Raw genomic sequence first — 20,469 nt, 5'->3', positions numbered from 1 at the left:
CTCCTTAAAAATATGAATTTAGGGGAAAAAAAGGCGAAGCCTTTACTCGTTTCTCGGAAGTACAACTTCAGAATTCAATTATTGTGCTGTGGTCGATATTCATAATGATGCAGAAAATATTTAAAATGTAAGGTTTCATTTTAATAATACATGTAAGGGCGGCCGGAGAATTCTGATTTTATTCTGGAGGTAGGTTTGGCAAATAAAGCCTTTTTCTCAAGCAAGGCAGCTCTAGTTAAACACACCCTTTAGTTAAAGTTTTAAAACACTGAAAGCAAATAGAATAAAAAACCCCACTACTGTATGTAGGAGACTAATCTGTCATCTGTGATATGAAGATTAAATACCCTAGTAGACACCCCTGTATGTCTCTCTATCCCAGTATAACCCAGTTGTGTTTGCAATGTGTCTTAGTACAATATTTACATACAGTAAATAGCATAGCTCTGCTGTTTCCTATCACATGGAGTCGAGCTGCTTTTCACAATTCTAACCTCTGCAGCGAGGCTCTGATCATATAGTGAACTGTGTCACATGATGTCACAAGTGACATAATAAATAATCAGCAATAGCATGATATCAACAATATAGCAATGCAGTCTTTTTAACTGACACTTTCATTGTATTAAAAGTGATTCAATATCACCGATAATCTCATTTTACACCGATGGACCTACTACGCTGTTAAGTGCGGCACTTTGCATAACTGGTCCCGCTTTGTCGACTGGGATCCCGGACACAGTTTAGAAATCAAATATTTATCATAACGATACTGGCACAGACAGCCACTGTTGATTAGCTCATGACCGAAGCTGAGTTTTTAAAGCGGACTGCAAATACAGAAGCAAGTCAAGAACAAAGCTCATGAAGGCAACTACAAACGACGCTTTTGATAGTTCCATTGAACACGACGAAACCTGAAACAAAAAGTCGTCTGTATTTGCGACGAAGAAGCGAGTTATCTCGTCGTTTCGAGGACATACATAGGATTCAAGTGACCGTATTAGTGGTGCAGAGTGGTGGTGTATTATAAAGAATGGTGGTGTTATGACTAATGGGGTGTTTCTGCCACCCTCGTCAAAGCCCTGCTCCTTTGAACACATCCTGGACAGAGCAGTCCTTAAGATTCAAAAGACCGGAAGCCCTGTATAGTCTTTGCATCACAAAAGAATAGCAGATTTTGTCATTTATGCTTGTGATGATATATATTTTATGAGAGCCTTCCAACAGGGATTAATACTTAAATAATAAAAGTTATTTCAGGGAATCTTATAGTTGTATTAAAAATTAAAAAGGCGTTTTGCGCTTAGTATGTGCGGTACGTTCAGTTATAAAGTTACTATGAATAAAGAATGTTAGCCTTCGTGTTAAACGTTTGTGTAATGTATAGTAGCGTCGGTATTCTTTTAGGAAGAGAGTATATTTCCTAGAACTGGGGGTGAGTGGCGGTGCTATAAAACAGAATTAGGACACCATGGGTACGCAATATTCATTCCTTACTAATTTAGGTTCGCCTGTATTTCGCTCGGTATCCTGAGGGCGGCGCCACGCGTTCAGCTTTGAGGACGCTCTCGGTGCTCATTGCGGACTCTGTGGTGCTTAGAAATGCCATGTTGGCGGAAGTGTTATTTATTTCCCTTAGCTGGGTTTTAAAAAATCGCTATGTGATGCAGTAGTATTCGAGGATTGTTCTTAGTGCAAACCAGATTTTTTTTTGCATATTTAGGTTCATCGCAAGGAGCAAGATGAACCTCCCGAAGGGACCCGACACGCTTTGCTTTGACAAAGACGAGTTTATGAAGGTAGGAAATAGTCGAATTAAGTGTGGCTTGGAGGTGAACTGTGCACCTCTATAAATGAGGATAACGTCGTTTTGTTAGAGAAATTGCGGCTGACGTACAAAACGGAGAGGAGATGACCCTCTGAACTGATTTCTGACATAGGAAAAGTTTAGATTTTAACCGCGCTTAATGAGAATATCTGCCCCTTTTACCTCGCTGTGTCAAGTGATTATTACATTTAAATGAACTGTTTCCCCATTTAGAAGAACCCGTTCTGCAGACAGCAGTGCAAGGCTGAGTTTGGTTACTAATAAGCATCATGTCTTCTTGAGCTGTGGCGTGAAATGCGGTAGGGATAGCCCATGTCTTCGGGAAGTGACTCTTTCAATCCTAGTGGCACCTGCTCTGAATTTCGTGGTCACACTAATGACCATGAAGCGCCGCAATATTATCACAGAGTAGCAGAAATACTCCGCAATAAGATCAGACTTTAATGCCACAACAACATTGTTGTATAGTATAGTAAATTGTATAAGCTAAATACACTATGCCAAACGAATAGTATGAGCACACAAAAAACGGCCTAAACTTCTCTATTATTCTTTTTGAAGGTTTCTGTCGTTGATACTACAGTACAGTTGATTATTTTAATTTTATCGCGGTTTATTTGAACTAAGTTTCTGGTCATTTCTGGCACCTTGCGGTAATTAGTAGGACTACATACTTTCCAATAATGTAAAGGTTTTTTTTAAATTTCATTATGTTATGTAATTCTAGTATTTCGTTTTGTTTCATAGTGTAAAGTTATGTGCGACACAGTGGTTAGCATTGCGGCCTTGATGTGCTGGGGTCCGGGGGGGCTTTCTGTGTGGAGTCTGCATTTTCTCCCCCATGTTTGCGTGGCTCTGAGTGCTCCAGTTTCCTCCCCCAGTCCAAATGCATACTGGTAGGGTAATTGGCTTCTGGGACTGTCGCCCCTGGCGTGAGTGTGCCTGTCTGTGGGTCTGCCCTGCGATGGACTGGGGTCCTGTCCAGGGGGTACCCTGCCTGGCGCCCCTGGCGTGAGTGTGCCTGTCTGTGGGTCTGCCCTGCGATGGACTGGCGTCCTGTCCAGGGGGTACCCTGCCTGGCGCCCCTGGCGTGAGTGTGCCTGTCTGTGGGTCTGCCCTGCGATGGACTGGCGTTCCTGTCCAGGGGGTACCCCGCCTGGCGCCCCTGGCGTGAGTGTGCCTGTCTGTGGGTCTGCCCTGCGATGGACTGGCGTTCCTGTCCAGGGGGTACCCTGCCTGGCGCCCCTGGCGTGAGTGTGCCTGTCTGTGGGTCTGCCCTGCGATGGACTGGCGTCCTGTCCAGGGGGTACCCTGCCTGGCGCCCCTGGCGTGAGTGTGCCTGTCTGTGGGTCTGCCCTGCGATAGACTGGCGTCCTGTCCAGGGGGTACCCTGCCTGGCGCCCCTGGCGTGAGTGTGCCTGTCTGTGGGTCTGCCCTGCGATGGACTGGCGTTCCTGTCCAGGGGGTGCCCTGCCTGGCGCCCCTGGCGTGAGTGTGCCTGTCTGTGGGTCTGCCCTGCGATGGACTGGCGTTCCTGTCCAGGGGGTGCCCCGCCTGGCGCCCCTGGCGTGAGTGTGCCTGTCTGTGGGTCTGCCCTGCGATGGACTGGCGTCCTGTCCAGGGGGTACCCCGCCTGGCGCCCCTGGCGTGAGTGTGCCTGTCTGTGGGTCTGCCCTGCGATGGACTGGCGTCCTGTCCAGGGGGTACCCCGCCTGGCGCCCCTGGCGTGAGTGTGCCTGTCTGTGGGTCTGCCCTGCGATGGACTGGCGTCCTGTCCAGGGGGTACCCTGCCTGGCGCCCCTGGCGTGAGTGTGCCTGTCTGTGGGTCTGCCCTGCGATGGACTGGCGTCCTGTCCAGGGGGTACCCCGCCTGGCGCCCCTGGCGTGAGTGTGCCTGTCTGTGGGTCTGCCCTGCGATGGACTGGCGTCCTGTCCAGGGGGTACCCCGCCTGGCGCCCCTGGCGTGAGTGTGCCTGTCTGTGGGTCTGCCCTGCGATGGACTGGCGTTCCTGTCCAGGGGGTACCCCGCCTGGCGCCCCTGGCGTGAGTGTGCCTGTCTGTGGGTCTGCCCTGCGATGGACTGGCGTCCTGTCCAGGGGGTACCCTGCCTGGCGCCCCTGGCGTGAGTGTGCCTGTCTGTGGGTCTGCCCTGCGATGGACTGGCGTCCTGTCCAGGGGGTACCCCGCCTGGCGCCCCTGGCGTGAGTGTGCCTGTCTGTGGGTCTGCCCTGCGATGGACTGGCGTCCTGTCCAGGGGGTACCCTGCCTGGCGCCCCTGGCGTGAGTGTGCCTGTCTGTGGGTCTGCCCTGCGATGGACTGGCGTCCTGTCCAGGGGGTGCCCTGCCTGGCGCCCCTGGCGTGAGTGTGCCTGTCTGTGGGTCTGCCCTGCGATGGACTGGCGTCCTGTCCAGGGGGTGCCCTGCCTGGCGCCCCTGGCTAGCTGGGCCCTGAATTGGAAGGAGTGGTTAGAAAGCGGGTGGGTCGTGCCTGACAGCCGCCTGCTCGCTCCGCCCCAGGAGGATTTCGACGTGGACCGCTTCGTGGCGGACTGCCGCCGGCGGGTGCAGCTGGAGCAGCTGCGGGAGGACCTGGAGCTCTACTACAAGCTGCTCAAGACCGCCATGGTGGAGCTCATCAACAAGGACTACGCCGACTTCGTTAACCTCTCCACCAACCTGGTGAGCCCCTGTGCCGCCGCCGCCGCCGCCGCGCGTCCGTGTGTCCCGCGGCCTAACCGCTCGTGCCGCGCGCCGCCAGCAGCCGTGAGGCTGGCCAGTACCTGGAGGGGAGACCTCCTGGGGAAACTGAAGTTGCTGCTGGAAGAGGTGTTAGTGGGGGCCAGCAGGGGGTGCTCACCCTGCGGTCTGTGTGGGTCCTAATACCCCAGCATAGTGACGGGGACACTATACTGTAAACAGGTGCCGTCCTTCAGATGGGACATAAAACCGAGGTCCTGACTCTCTGTGGTCATTAAAAATCCTAGAGTGTTTCTCAAATAGAGTTGGGGTGTTACTCTGGTGTCCTGGCCAAAATTCCCATTGGACTTTACCAATCATGGCCTCCTAATAATCCCCATCTCTGAACTGGCGTCATCACTCTGCTCTCCTCCCCACTGAGAGCTGGTGTGTGGTGAGCGTTCTGGTGCACTATTGCTGCCGTCGCATCATCCAGGTGGGGCTGCACACTGGTGGTGGTGGAGGGGATCCCCATTACCTGTAAAGCGCTTTGAGTGGAGTGTCCAGAAAAGTGCTATATAAGTGTTAGCAATTATTATTATATCGTTATTCATATGCTTAAAACCTGTGTGGACATAGTGACATTGTTGCAATTCTGTAATATTTATATTGCATTTCAACAAGTAATGCAAATTTGACTTTGATTATACTTCCTTTTCTTATGGAGAATGCTTTTGCATTGAAGTTTCACCATTATCCCGCTGGTGTTATGAAGTAAGCCCATTTGCTAATAAATGGCAGATTCCTGAATATATTTGCATCAGCTCACCACTAGTTTCAAGTTTCATCCCATTCATTCCATCTGCTGTGAATCAAATCAGACAGACAGCCACCCTTTGTATGAACACACACCTCTTGCCTGAATCTGAGTTCAATGAGATTTGAGGAATTAGTTCATTCTTTATAGATGTTGAAATTATCTTCAGGTCCGTCAGGATCTGAGCTATGTACTGTAAAGATTCACAAATGGTTCAAGGTGATGAGAATACTGCCTTTTTGGGGAACCCCACTCTTTGCTCTTAAGACAGGCTTATCACATTTCTCATGACCTTAGGGAGCTCCAGGTGTTGTAACTGTACAGGTGTGATTGTTATAGGTTTGTAGTGCAGAGCAGGCTGCAGTTTTGATTTAATAAGTTACTCTTAAAGCCAGAGCTGCACCTTGAGCAGTTGTCTCTATCCTGTTCTTTATTTCAGGTTGGAATGGATAAAGCCCTCAACCAGCTCACAGTCCCCCTGGGCCAGTTACGAGAAGAGGTGCTGGTATGTTTCCAGTGTGTCTGCTTCACTTTTTACTTTTGTTTTCTCAGGACAAACTGGGGGTTTCTCAACACAAATTCTGCACACTGTGTCTAGGAGTTTAAGACAAACATCCATAGAAAACTCCTGTCACTACTGTTTCTTGTCTGGTCCGTTGAATTAGTTTGTTCGGAATAGTAATACTTTTTATATTTAGAATATATAAATGTCCATTTCCTTATATGTTCTTGTTTAAGAGAAGTACTTGGATTTTGTTTTCAGCTAATGCATACTGTACATACCCTCCTTTGACTGTAGGATTCCCCATTACATGTTAAGTGTTACCTATGGATCCTATTTGGGAGGAAACTATTAATTGTCAACTGGGCGCAGATGTCTTTTTTTCTACAAATCATTCATCAGGATCAGAATTTGCACATGTATTTATTTGCATGCACGGTTATAACAGAACATCCCTTGGTCATCTATTCACAGGAAGCACAAAAGCCGGGCTATACAGTAACAAAATATCCAAAGTGAATCAGCTTGGAGATGGGCAGTCACAGCCCGCTACCAACTCTGTCTTTGAAACAGAATAATCAGGATAAACAGGATGTAACACAGCATACATTTTGCTTTGTAAATAGAGGATTTGGGGCTTTTAATTTGTGCTGCTCTTACTTTGTTATGTGGTTTTGTGCTGCTTGACCAGATGTGATAGTATGCTCGTTTTAATGGAGCAGGGTTTGGCAATATTCGGCTGTCCTCCCAAGTGTTTTATTTTCAGTGACAGACAGCGAAACAATCTGAAAGACCAGCAGACAACATCACGTAAACCGTTCTGTACGGAAAGCTGGTATTAATAAATGGGCAGTTTTCTGCAGTGACCTTTTCAGTGTCTCTCACTGCATGCATGACATCAAACCACTAAAGATTCTAGAAACATCCTGGAAAAATTGGACAAAATGTAAAAATTACCATGCCTCTTATCCTTCATGTTAAGAAAAACCCACTAATGTGCCATTCCTGATTCTGAGGATATAATTTGCTAAATGGCGTTGGCTTTCAGGCAGCATTGTAATTGCATCAGTGAGTCATTTGTATGCAGCATAATTTACTGTGTAAATGTCCTTGATTTTAAAGAGCCTGCGATCATCTGTGAGTGAAGTTATTCAAGCGATAGATGACCGGTTATCGAAACAAGATGATATACAGAGAAAAAAGGTAGGTTTGTGGTGTACACTCAGCTCAGAAAAAAATATAATTCTGACTGCATTCATTATACTTGTGAGAGAACCCACCATCCTTTTCTCCTGCTTCAATTTTGTTGTTGTTTATCTGGGGGCAGATTATGTGACATTATTGGACTGTCTTAAAAATACATGCAATATATATGGTTACTTTTGGGGCACTTCTAGTATGATATCTGGTCTATGTTAATGATCACTCATTTGTGAATTTGCTCACTTTTAATAGACAATTATGTTTTTAAGTGTTAGTACATCTTCCTCCATTATAGCTCAATTGTTTTTAATTTTTAATTTTTTTTTTTAATAAGATGTGTGTCCTGAGGCTCATCCAAGTTGTCCGGTCAGTTGAGAAGATTGAAAAAATCCTCAACTCTCAAAACTCCAAAGACGCGCCTTCTTTTGACGCAAACAGGTGAGTCTCGTGTACTGCAGCTGTCGTCGTATGATACCTTCGAGCTTCCTGCAAGCCAGATGAGACTCAAACAATTTCTGGAGTTTGACGTTTATGACTGTCCTTGTCAGCGCTTCCAATATCAAGTAAATCGGGCTGAAAAACAAAGCTGTGCAGAAGGGGAATCTGCATCATTGTGGAAGTACAGTGACTATGATCAGCACATTTTGCACACACATTTTGTATTTATTTATTTTTATTTATTTTGTTTGTCTTTTGTTTTATAACTATTCTGATGTCTGTTTTGCTTGTCTTAGGCTGGACTGCTGTAACACATCAATTTCCCTACGGGATGAATAAAGTATTATCTATCTATCTCTATCTTAGTAGCGCTGCTTTCCCTTCAACTCCCTCTCTTTTCCATGCCAGCAGCACTTCTTCTCACAAGAGGGCGGTAGAGAGCCATAAATTCACTGCCTCAGCTGCAACACCGAGCAAGGCCTGTTAATTCACATCATGCTTTTTTTATTTAAGCTTGGTGTTAAAGATCTTTGACGATTTTCTACAGTTGGTGTTGAAACGGTGTATTTCAATTTTTTTTAATGCTTTGAATTTGATCATCTATCCGGTTCACACTGTTTTAATAATAATATAATAATAATAATAATAATAATAATAATAATAATAACATCACTTTATTAACCCTTCACAATTTCTTGCGTTAGGAATTATCTTTTCGCATACCCTAGCTTGCTCTCCATGAGACACACAGCCAGGGAGAGAGCCCGGGGTCAGAGCGCAGGGTCAGCCATTGTACGGCGCCCCTGGAGCAGTTGGGGTGAAGGGCCTTGCTCAGGGGCCCAACGGAGTAGGATTCCTCTGCCAGCCGCGGGATTTGAACCATCAACCTTCCAGCCACAGGCACAGATCCTTAGCCACAGAGCCACCTCCTCCGCCCTTGGGAGGTGTTCATTATAATATGTCAGGGGCTTATGCACCATCCCTGGTTCGTAAAAGTATAGTGGTACAGTCTTTCAGGGAATATTTGAAGCTTTTTCCAGACTGGCTTCATTTTGCCTGGAAGGAAGTGAATTATGTATAATTGTATAATTCAGGAAGGAAAACCATCTGCTACACTCCGGATACTGGGAATATTTCTCTATAATTTTTTTTAAGGTCATAGCCCTTGGCTGCCCAGCTAGTTGTTGCTGTTGCTGTCATATTGACTTGGCACAGAGTGACCACGCTCCTGTTTTGCAGCCCCCTCCTGGCAGGACAAGTTCTGGAGCGGATTGCCACCGAGTTCAACCAGCTGCAGTTCCACGCGGTGCAGAGCAAGGGGATGCCCTTGCTGGACAAAGTGCGACCTGTGAGTGACCGCCGCAGTCTTTAAAGCAGCAGTAATGATGCGGACCCCCCCCCCCCCCCCCCGAGATGACCAGAAGCCAGTGAGCGTGTCTTTCCAGACCCCCAGTAAGATGGCAGGGCGCTTGTGAGCAGCTGCCAGAACGGACACCAGATAAATGATCCTCCTCCACTTCAGAGGCAGTGAAAAAATTACTTCCAGTTCCAATGAAAAATCATTTAAAAAATCCTTTCAAATGTCAAACCCTGATCCAGTAGTTTGTCCTGTGGCTTGTGTTACTCCCTGTTATTGCTCCAGGTAACATTGTTTTCCCCATCCCAAATATTAGGAGGTTTTCCAAGAAAGTGCTCCCAAGCCCATATCTGAAATTCAAGATAAAAATACCACTGTCTAAATTCTGTGTTCATGCGTTACTCTTGAGGTATTTAAAGACTAGACGGTAGGCTGAAGTAAAAGTGCTATGTCGCAGTGCTTTGGTTCATTCCTCCTTTATTCTCGCACGCGTGTCGAAATACGAGGTGTGCGCCGTAGCGCCTGTGTGCTCAGCAGTTGAGGGAGGGGAGTTTTGTCTCGACAGCGGATCGCGGGGATCACCGCCATGCTCCAGCAGTCTCTGGAGGGGATGCTGCTGGAGGGCCTGCAGACGTCTAACATCGCCATCGTGCGCCTCTGTCTGAGGACGTACGCCACCATAGACAAGACCAGGGACGCCGAGGCCCTGGTGGGGCAGGTGCTGGTCAAGCCGTATGTGGATGAGGTGAGGCCCGTCTCCGAGAGCCGCGCCGCACCGCGAAAGACAACTGCACAGCCAAGAGCTTTCACTTCCCTCGTACAATTAAACTTTTTTTTTTTAATGGGGAAAACAAGGGGTAAATAACAAAACACTACACCTCAAAACTAGGAGTGGTTTCCTAAAAGCCTGGATGGAAAATAAAGTTGTTGTTTTTTCCAGAGCCCTGCCGCATTAATATGAGCAGGTTTAGCACACAGGTGATGCACCCGTGGCTAACCTACCTCAGCAATGGGCAGAGCAGAATGCAGGCGGACCTGGAATCTGGGCCGGGTGAACGGAGGCTGATATAAACGCAGGAGGAGGTGGGGAAAACTGTCGGGGTGCTGGAAAGATTTCAACATCCCTATGTTCTTGCGTAGGTCATAGTCGAACAGTTTGTCCAGTCGCATCCCAGCGGTCTGCAGACAGTGTACGGAAAGCTCCTCGAGTTTGTGCCACATCACTGCCGACTGCTCCGAGAAGTGACCGGGGGTGCCATTTCGAGGTAAGGGGTATTTCTCGGTCGGTCGGTCACCCCGCGAGAAGTTGCGGCTTGTTGTTCGCCAGCCAGGGTTGGTATTCTGGTCGTGATGGACGATTCTGAAAGCCGTCAGGCGACGCTGCGCGGACTGCGGGCGTGGTGCCTCTGAATGAGGACTCCCAGTTTCAGCTGTGGCTTGTCAGGCGGTGAAAAGCAGTGACGAGGTGGGCCTGTTACTGGGGAGCCATGAAAACAGTTCAAGACCGTGACTCACAACCTGTGGGCTGATCATGCTGGTTCATTCAGCAGGCGATTAATGAGGTTTTATAACAGGAGCTTGTCCCAGCAGTTAGCTATGAACATTTCTAGGACATCACCCATCAATGCAGTTTTTAATAGAATTCTTTCATGGATCATGGTGTTTATATATGAATATTTAAAATGGGTGATGCTGAGATTGGCCTTGATTACATTGCATTTGCTTTACTTTCTGTTCATTGAATGAATTGGACTTGTCTTTCTTTCCAGTGATAAAGCTGATATAGTTCCAGGGTATGACTTCATGGTGAACTCGGTTTGGCCAGAAATTGTAAAAGCTCTGGAGGAGCGGCTCCCCTCTCTCTTCAATCCGGGGAACCCCGATGCTTTTTACGAGGTAAAATTGACAAGCCCCGAGTGCCGTGTGAGAATTTCCTGGGTACGCCAGGTAGACCAGGTGGAGAGTAGGCTCTTCTGTTCCTAAAGGATGCTGTGCTCTTCGCTTTGCAGGCTCGAGGGTTAAAAACTAAATTGGAAATTAAGCCACCCACTTGGCAGACCAAGAGCAACGTCTGATGCAGCTTTTAAATCTAGCTATGTCCAATCCCAGCAGCGCAAGATCACTGTTCGAAATCTTCTCAATTTTCCAGAAATACAGCGTCAGCATGGAGTTTGTGCGGAAATTCGAGCGTCAGTGTGGCTCTCAGGCCAGTGTGAAGAGGCTGCGAGCACACCCTTCATACCAGAGCTTTCACAATAAGTGGAACCTGCCCGTCTACTTCCAGCTCAGGTCAGTAGCATGATTTCTAATGCTCCACCTGCAAAGAGGCTGTGTGTGGACGACACTCCACCTGTTCCTGCGCACTGGATGAGCTGCCAAGCTGTTAGATTTAATGACTCATGAGCATATTTTCAGATTGTTCCTAAATCTCGTTTCCCTTCTTTCAGAATGCTGCGTCTCGGCTTGTCAAAGGCATAGAGGAAGAAAAAAAAAACGACATTTGCAATTACTAAAAATGAAATTGTATATATTGAAACTTTCTTTGGAAAAGCAGCGGCATTCATGTTTTATTTCTGCTGAAGTGAACCCACACTAGTGAAAGTGATTTTTTTTTTTTTCAGCTGAAAATGCGTTTTCTTTCGATCGACATTCTGGTTAGATGTGCTTGGCCCGCGTTTGGAAGACACAGTAACATGTTTGTCTTTTTTCTGCGCCCAGTTGAAAGGGGGAAGAGGCTCAATTGTAGTCTAGAAATGATTGGCTTGGAAAGAGAGCCAGACTTGGGTTTGTGCCTAATCTGTCCTCCTGTTTCAGGTTTAGTTTGACTTCAGAGACAGAGCTTGTAAAATGCAGTTGTTTGAACTTCCTCATCCTTGTGAACAACTGAGCTTCGACTTTAGCTTTCTTATTTGACTAAATCCAAACAAAATCGTAACATTTTACACATAAGTGTGTATTGAGTTGAAAGGTGTTAGTTCTGTAAGGGCTTTTGAAGGCATTATTGATCGAGACTAAATAAACCTCTCAGGGTTTTTCAGTAGTGTTAATTGACAGGTGTTGTTGAGAATTTGAAATTAAATACAGTATTTTTCGGTGCCGAGGCAGAGTATATGAATACAGGCCTTGCTTAGATACTGCCTTCCGGTGACCATAGGTCTCTTAACCCCATCTCACCGCACCCAGCTGCTCTGTTGAGCTTGCATCATGTGCTTCCCTGCTGTTTACCTCCCTTATGAGAGTCATTATCAGGCTGATGTACTTTGGCATCTGTGAATTAGGATTTCTCGGAAGCAGCCAAACTTTGTGGAAATTCTTCCCTTTGTGTGGAATTTTTCACAAAGGATCCCTGCCACCGAAGGACACTGGAGAACGGATGGTTATATCAATTCCAATGAAACAGGAAGCACCTTATCTCAACTTGTTTATGACAGAGTTGTAACTTAGTTATTTGCTGTCTACACTTGCTTTGTCCTGGCCGAAATGCATGCTTACAACACCATTGAACAAGAGAACTGTTCCCACTTGAGGTTCAGCTTCTCCTTTCAGAAGTGCACATTACTTATCACAGCTAATACAGCTAATGCAGTTATAATGGCATGCACTCCTAGATAGAGTACCTGCTTGAGCATTTTATAATTGAATATTAAGTAAGCTCAAAGGCTAAAAAACAATCATTTTATTAATGAATTAACATTATGCACAGTTACAGCAGATAAGGTACAGAGGTGCCTCAAAAAGAAGGGGGAATTCACAAGATGGGATCTCAGGGTTAAGGAGTGTGTTGCCATCAGTGGAGTGATTGCTGGGATTGCAACATTAAAGCGTAATGAAAAAAACTCTCAGTGCCATCGAGCCTATTGATCGTCCTAGAGGCAACGTGAAGGTTTTGTTGATTTTCACTGTGATCACCCACACTGTTTGCACACCAGACTGACTTACGTGGGTTTTGTGTGTTTTGCAAAATAAAGTCCATTTCAGGGAAATGCCTCACTGAGAGCTACTTTCTGTTACTTTTCCATTCCTCTTGCTGTAGTGCATTATGCAATATATGAATAATGACCTATTTGTATGTGTGCTGTATTAATTTATAACCCAGATGGAACCCTTTTGTTTATTTTGCAATCTGTTCTTCTCTTCACTGTATACAAAACATGCACCGGCTTTACCTTCTCAAATAACAACACGACCTGTTAGTAAATTTTACACTATGTACACCAAAGTGAGGATTCAATACATGATAGCGTATAACTTGAATCAAAGACCCAAATTGGTCTGGGGTGGGTCCCAGAATGGTCTTGGCATTCATGGTCTGGTCCCCAAAATGTGTTCATTTTAAAGCCCTACTAAGAAAATGACCATCTGTTCAAGTACAGTGACCCCGGAGTTGGATCCCAATCATTAACATGACCTTTGAGAATACACTGACTGGGGACAGGGCAGGAAGTGAATTTTATTCCAGTAATTCTTATCTGTTACGGAGGAGCAAGTTCAGGTACAAAATTGAATATTATTTGGGTTCGGAAATCTATTTATCTGTTTGTCTTTTCCAAATAGTAGAAACTTCATTGATGCGATCTAGAAATAAGCATCGTATCGCAAATATATCATGGTGAAACACGAACAGGTGCACAAGAAAACGAACATTTTGAAAGCAGGGAGTTTTTAGCAAAATCTTCACAGCCCAGCGAGTCACAGGCCGGATATTTGTGTAAACTTTCTTCTCGTGTTGTGGTGCAGTATGCTCCGCTAGCAGAGTGTGGAACGTCACGTAACGGCTGGTGTGGTTTCTCTCTCAGGTTTAAGGAGATCGCGGGGAGCCTGGAGTCTGCAATGTCAGAAGGCCTTCAAGAAGCACCATGTAAGGGCAGCTGTGCCAAGGAGATTTATTCTGTTTGTATTAAACCTGGCAGTCAAGACCCTCAGCCTCCACCCTGCAGGAGAGAGTGGCCCAGAAATCGTACAGGGATTGAGGGAAACAGTTCTGTCCGTCGGAGGAGACTGGGTCTTCAACCCAGAGAGAGAGAAATAATTTCAGAGAATGAAGAGAGAGTTCTGCCCCTTCATCAAATCCTTGTGTCAAAACGTAAAGATTATATTCAAGCCCAGAGAATGTTGAGAGGTTATTACCCGAGTATGAAAGAATGATAATTAAACATACACTTGTTCACAAATTCCAATATCCTGAACAGCCCAGTGCACCACTCTTTCCCACAGCCTGTAGAACAAAGAGAAGGGAATGGTGTTTCTGAGGTCGTGTGATCTTCTGCTCTTACCCCTGTGTGTGTTGCTGGGGGTTTCGGTCACGCTGGTGTCTGGGGCTGTAACTCTGGCCTCTCTCCCTGGCTCCCTGTGCAGCTGGAGGCCCGTATCGCCTGCTGGCCTCCCAGGTCCTGTGGACCAGCCTGCTGAAGTGCTGGGCGGAAAGGGTCTACCTGCCCCTGCTGGCCCACCGCTTCTGGAAGCTCACCCTGCAGCTGCTGTCCCGGTACTCGACGTTCCTGGGCGAGGTGAGTCCTCCTGTCCGCAGACGATTCTCCAGGACGGTAACGCGAGCTGATGCGTGCAGAGCGATGGAGTCTGCGGTAGTAGCGGTGTAGCTGATAGTAGTAGCTGTGAGAAGAGGATTATTATTGCTGCTGCTGCTGCTATTTCCAAGGTGCCATACGCGTAGGAGGGCACCCACCTGTTCCACCCTGAGGCTCCAGCAGCCCCACTGTACAGCACTTCAAGTGGAGCAGTGAGATTCTTTGAATATTAAATTAAGACCGAGGTTTAGGAAGGCCACCCTACCTGTACTTCTCAGTACCTCCCTTCTCTTAAAAGCAGATCTTTCCTGACTAAGACAATCGGGACCATGGCCTGCCTTACAACATAGTGTCCTGGGTTACTCTACTGTGTCAATAGATTAGGTAACTCTGGTCCTGAGGGCAGAGTGTCAGCTGATGGTTTCTGATCACTCCCTGGTTTCTTTAGAGGTCTCTCACCCCAGTGCTGTCCATGCACAGCCTTCCTTAGCTCCTGAGAGCGGGCGAGATCGGGCTGCAGGGCGGTATAGTAGCTGCTTCATTCAAGGTGCTTCCTTTCTTTGCTGCAGGCGCTGAATAAGACTGCGGTCACAGAAGCCCATAAGGACACGGCAAAGCCCCTGAGCAGCTCGGCTTCCTCCTCCAGCTTGACCTCCCAGGAGGACTCGGGGAGCGAGGCCAGCACTACAACAGCACTGTCTGCCCAGCAGCTGGTGTCCATAGTGGCTGACGTGGATAAGCTGCAGGACCAGGTATGAGTGCAGTACAGCTTCTCCGCCTGCTCTCCAGAAGGGGGTTTTCCTCCTGCTGCGAGCCACGACTGGGGCTTTTCTCCTGCTTTATTTGTTCATAGTTTGAGCCTGTAGTTTTGAAATGTGAACAAATCCACTAAAGTCAACTGTACCCAAAGTTCTTCTTCATATACTGTACAATAGCACATGATAACATTGAAAAGGTTACAAATGAGAGGAGGCCTTTCAGCTTGTCTGTCTCATTTGGTAGTTCATAGGTATCCAATGTCACTTTCAACCAAAGGATGGTTGTTCCATCATCCTTTGTAAAGAAGAGCCTCCTGTTCTTGGTTTTAAGTGCAGTTCCTTCTAGTTTCCACATGTGTCCTCCGGTGAGTCTATCAGCGTTCGTTCTGAATAAATGCGCTTGGCTGACTTTCTCAGTGTCCTTGAGGACTTTGAATTCTTGTGTCAGGAGCTCTCGTAGTCACCTCTGTTAAGCACTGAGAAGTTTCGGTTCTTTCAGCCCATCAGCGTATCCCATTCCCTCGAGTCCCAGAATGCACCTGGGTGCTCTCCTCTAGACTGAATCCATTGGAGCAGAATGTTTTCCCTGGTGTGATGACTAAACAATATTCTCTACAATATTCTAACTGAAATCCTTTGTGTGTGTAGATGGATGCCCGTGCCTGAGTGGAAGGAAGCATTAGGAAAGTGTTAGAAATTAGAGTCTTTGAGCTTTAGGAAGAAGCTGTGGGTAGCTGTCTTGTAACTGGTGTAACTGAAAGCATATCTTGCTTCTTGACTAAAAGCATTGTTCTTTGGCATGTTGGTCTTTTTTTAACCAAGCCACATTTCCTCTCTTTATAGATTCCACAGCTTTCAGAAATGATTAAACACCGACTGGAGCTCATTGGGTTCACTAACTTTGAAATCCTCTCAGGTATGAGTTTTTGTGTTGTGTTAAATAAAACACTCTTATTGTGGTTGAGCTACATTAGCTTCAGAACAGTTACACTACACCTACACTGCTACTTAAAGTATTCTGCAGAGGTCCATATGATATTCAGCATATTTGGAAATCACTATGTCAGATAAAGTCTTAAGGCTCCCCCAGTTTTTTGGAATACTGTGCCTCATAAATCCCTTTTTGGTTAATTATTAAAGTATCCACAAGGGGACACTCTAGTAAAGTTTCAGTCAGTGCCCCAGCCTCCCCAGCAGGGGTCAGTCTTCTGTGCAACAGCAGTTGCTTGACTTTGCAGCCTTTCCATGCCACTCTAGTGCATAGTTTTGCCATTGCCTGATTTTCACTGACACACTATGAGATTAGTAACATAATTAAAATGCTGTGCAGCTAAGAAGTGAATTTCAAGAGCTACAGTTGAGCAGGTCTGTTGTACAAGGATGGGTGTAATCCCGTGGTGTCTGGTTACGATCTTGAAGAGCACAGATCTTTCAGGGTTTTTAGACATCTTCCTACAGTGGCTTTAGAAGCAGTCTTCCTCTGGCTGAGCTGATAATTGACTCTTAAGTTAATTAAGAGCTTTGTTGGTACTTAAAATTGGAAACCTTGGAGTTTTGCAAGGAACAGCATTGGAAATGCTATAGGAGTCTTTGGAAGTAGTGCTTAAAAACAACAAAATATGTGCATTAGAAAATGCTAATTTTAGTTAAAATCTTTATTTCCTCATGATTCATTGTCATGGAATCAAATACAGTATCTTATTGATAGAACCAAATTAACTTTGATTCCAGCAGAATTGAAGCCTTTTGTAAAGAGGCGTTCTGTGTTGGTATTTGGGCCAAGAAGTCTGTCTGAAGCTCCCCTCTTCTTTACAAACAGATTCCTTGGCAGACGCACGAACATCTTTGTCAGGCTGCATTCCGATTCTCAACAGCAGAGTGACTCAACACTTGAGCGACAGTTGCTATGGTTATCTGAAAAGTGCGGCCGAAGTCCCAAGGTTGTACCGCAGAACAAACAAGGTCAGTACGTGACCAGGTGCAGCAGGACCAAGCCAGTCTGACGTGGGCATGACTGACACTTTTGAAAGGCAGAATTCACTCCTTTTCTGTGGGAAATTTGGACTACCTAGATGATAGTCCAGGAGTTTCTTTTGAATTGCAGTGCCAATTATTGTGTTTAATTGTTTTATTCATTATGATTATTTCATTTTTGTACATCAGTATTGAAATGTGTTCTTTTTACATTTTCTTTGAGATTACCAATGCTGGGCTTTTCTACACTTTTTTTGTTTTTGTTACAGCATAGCAGGTCCTATTTGCAACATGGGGAAAAAAACCAACAAGCTTTGATTTCATGTGGCCCAGTCTAAAATAGTTTTCTTTGCTGGTAAAGCTTCACTCTTAATCACACTTGTAGAACCTGCTTTCACCTGTAGGCTGACAGCCTGGGCTGAAATGCCAGTTATGTCAGTTTCTGTACGTAAAGGCTGGGTGTGGCTGTTTTTCCTCAGGAAGTATCCACAAAAGCGTCTCCCTATGTGGATAGTGCCCTGAAGCCCCTTCACCAGCTCCAGAGTGATTATAAAGATGTGCTGAAGCCCTCCATCATTCAGGACTGGTTCCGCGTTGCCCTCTCTGACAGCACTCGCAGGTAGATTTCAGTTTAAAATGGAACCAGGAAATATCATGTGGTTGATGAGCGTACTGCAAGAGGCTGATATCAACAAGCCATACGGTTTCATCCTACAAGTGTTAGCCTGTTGATCCAAGGTCCTTCTGAAGGTGGTAATCACAAGGTGCTTGTGAGTCGGTGTCCACAGTATGTCTTGGTTTTATCTGTATGTCCTGCTCTATAATAGCCCCCTATACCGCTGGGTGAGAAGGGAAGACTTTTAAAAACTAAAAATTGTAGATGTTTTAGCATAACTTAAAGGGCTCAGATGAATCCACCTGAACTAAAAGGAAATATAGTTATCTACTGATCATGGATTTAATGTTGCCATTTCTTAATTCTAAAATTGTAGTTCTTCCTGATGATACTTCTGAAAAAGCTTTCTATATTAAACATCTTCTGGAACCATGCCTAAGACCTGCTCTGTGTAGCCGATCCTTCATTTCCTCTTGTTGAAGAACAAATCATAATGAACGTGCAGCCTCGGTCACAGTGACATTACCCAGACTCGAACCTGCAACATATGCACTAGGGCTACGCTCTGGCGAGCACATGTACTGGCCAAGTCAGGCTGGAGTCCCTTCTTTCTATGATTAATATTATTGTAACACCACTTACTGTATGTGCTTTAAGCGTCATCTCTGACATTGTTAATGTGCTTTGAGTGAAAGTAGTTACTTTGGGCCTAAATACCATTGAGCTTTTCATAGCAGTTCAGTTATATGTGAACTGTATCAATTAAAATGCAAGTACTTGAAGCTTTCCTTGTTTTTGAATCCTTTCTTGTTTTTTTTTTTGAACAGGTACTACGAAACGGTGGCCGAAGTTTTAAGCTCCGTGAAGAAAATGGAGGAGAGTCTGAAGAGGCTGAAGCAAGCTAGGAAGACCATCACTGCAAGTGTTCCTGAGACAAATGGAGGCCTCACAGATGACGGCAAGATCCGGCTTCAATTGGCCCTGGATGTGGAATATTTTGGGGAACAGGTAGGAACTTGTTCCGCCTCACAGTAGCAAGGAAGTTCTACTGAAGTCCATTGTACACTGCCTAGTGCACTCAGTTGAGACTTGCAAATAGGCATCATTAATCAACTAAGCTTAGAAAACTACATTGCAAAACACTAAAAGTATTCAAAAGTGCAGACATAATAAGTGTTGTCTGCTGTCAAAGCCAGTGGAAAATTCCTCACTTGCTCAGAGTATATGATTCAATCTTATCCAGAAAGGTCATGGTTTCAGATTAGGCCTGGGACACTGTAAGAGTCTGAAAGACCGGCAAAGATTTTCAATGTTCAGAAAGAAATGTGTTTTCCCAACAGTGTGTTATCAGTAAGCAGCTTAAGTAAGGGCTAGTAAGGGCTACTGCAACCTGGAGCCCATGATGAAGGCCTGAGCCACAAGGCTCCCTGGACAATCGCAGGAGATGTGCACACGTTAAGCCACCAAGGGACCCCGCCAGCTTGTTCTAGGTGAAAGAAAACCATTGCAACTAGAGAAAACCATGCAGACACCACACAGATGGCATCCCAGTTCAGAACTGAGCCCAGGACCTAGGCTGCAGCTATGAAAGCCATGCCGTCGCTTAGCCCATCCCATGTGTTTTATAATCCAGACATGCAATTTGCTGTTTCTGTTCCAGATCCAGAAGATGGGTTTGCAGACCAGCGATATTAGTCTGTTTTCCTCCCTTCTGGATTTGGTGCAAGGTGCGAGAGATCGGGCTTCATCGCAGCAGCCCTGAGGAGATGGCGCCCTCTTCGGTCTCCACCGCGCTGTGGGGTTGGAGGAGGCGTTGCTGTGGTGTGGATGATGTTGAGAAGGACATGCGGACTTTTCAGTTGCTCCTGCCTTTGTCACAGTCGTGGGCGATAGACATTTTACACATGTAGCTAAGTCATTTGGGAGGTGGTGGTGGAAAGTGGGGAGGCTTTTGAAAAGCAAACAATCTGTAAAAATAATTATTGTATATTTGAAAAAGTATAATCACGTGAATAAAACCTTTACAGCACCAGTGTGTTTCGCACTGCTTGTTCAAGAAGATGGGCTGGTTTTGTCAACGTCGAAATGTCAAACAGAATTGGAAAAGCAGGTCATGACGTCCGGGTAGATCCTTAGGTTCCAGGTGTATGTTTTTTTTATTTTGTTTTCTGCATCTTATTCGGTACCTTATTGTTTGCCACCTTCTATGGTTTTTCTGGATTCTGAGAAATTGTTTTGAAACAACGTGTCTTTTTTATGGGATTGATTTTTCTAGTTTTGGTTTGTTTTCATCTCGTTGTGAACATGTGTGGTAACAGATGCCTACAGTATGTTAAAAACAGTGATTCTTGAGAGTTTCGTTCATAAAACAGCAAACAGCATGAAATCTTTTCAATCCACATCTTGCATGTGCAGGAGTACCCTAGTTGCTTTAACTTGCTTGATATTTGTTTTACATTTCTATTCAAAGGTTTATAGTCTATTATCCTTCCTTTAGTTGTCACTTGTAGTGCCATATCTGTTACTGAGTTTCACACACTTTACCTGTTCTCTCAGTGTAGTGCTGTCTCCTTAGGCAATTGGAAAAAGCAAGCAGATCTGCAGTAGTACTCAGATCTGCTTTATAAAAACGCACTCATAGCTTTGCCCGAGTCAGCCTGGTGCCTAACCACAGAAGGAAGTATTTGAAGTTTAGCTGTCCTGGTCAGTAAGCCAGCCACTTCATTAATGATTTGATGGATGTTATGAACTCATTTTAGTTTTCTCTAGGAA

At 45.6% G+C, this 20,469-nt stretch overlaps 1 protein-coding gene across 2 annotated transcripts; it reads left to right on the top strand.

Moving 5' to 3' along the window:
• Positions 1-1,384: 1,384 nt before the first annotated feature.
• Positions 1,385-19,729, top strand: cog2 (component of oligomeric golgi complex 2). Of its 2 annotated transcripts, XM_088609594.1 has the most exons (18): positions 1,385-1,802; positions 4,349-4,510; positions 5,764-5,829; positions 6,949-7,029; positions 7,364-7,467; positions 8,707-8,815; positions 9,390-9,569; positions 9,965-10,089; positions 10,594-10,720; positions 10,974-11,113; positions 13,621-13,682; positions 14,180-14,331; positions 14,919-15,101; positions 15,951-16,023; positions 16,927-17,069; positions 17,561-17,700; positions 18,525-18,705; positions 19,358-19,729. In XM_088609594.1, exons 1-18 carry the CDS (start codon positions 1,746-1,748, stop codon positions 19,457-19,459), a joined length of 2,187 nt encoding a protein of 728 aa, XP_088465720.1. In that variant the 5' UTR covers positions 1,385-1,745; the 3' UTR covers positions 19,460-19,729. The 2 variants fall into 2 exon arrangements, with proteins under 2 accessions (XP_088465720.1, XP_088465721.1); XM_088609595.1 differs by lacking the exon at positions 1,385-1,802 and having other exon boundaries at positions 4,435-4,510; positions 6,949-7,028; positions 7,362-7,467.
• Positions 19,730-20,469: the final 740 nt, after the last annotated feature.

This window comes from Lepisosteus platostomus, chromosome 17 (assembly GCF_059453375.1).
Source record: "Lepisosteus platostomus isolate fLepPlt1 chromosome 17, fLepPlt1.hap1, whole genome shotgun sequence".
In the NCBI taxonomy this organism is placed as follows: domain Eukaryota; kingdom Metazoa; phylum Chordata; class Actinopteri; order Semionotiformes; family Lepisosteidae; genus Lepisosteus; species Lepisosteus platostomus.
The sequence above is the reverse complement of the archived record's forward strand: the minus strand, read 5'-3'. Positions and strand labels throughout refer to the sequence as shown.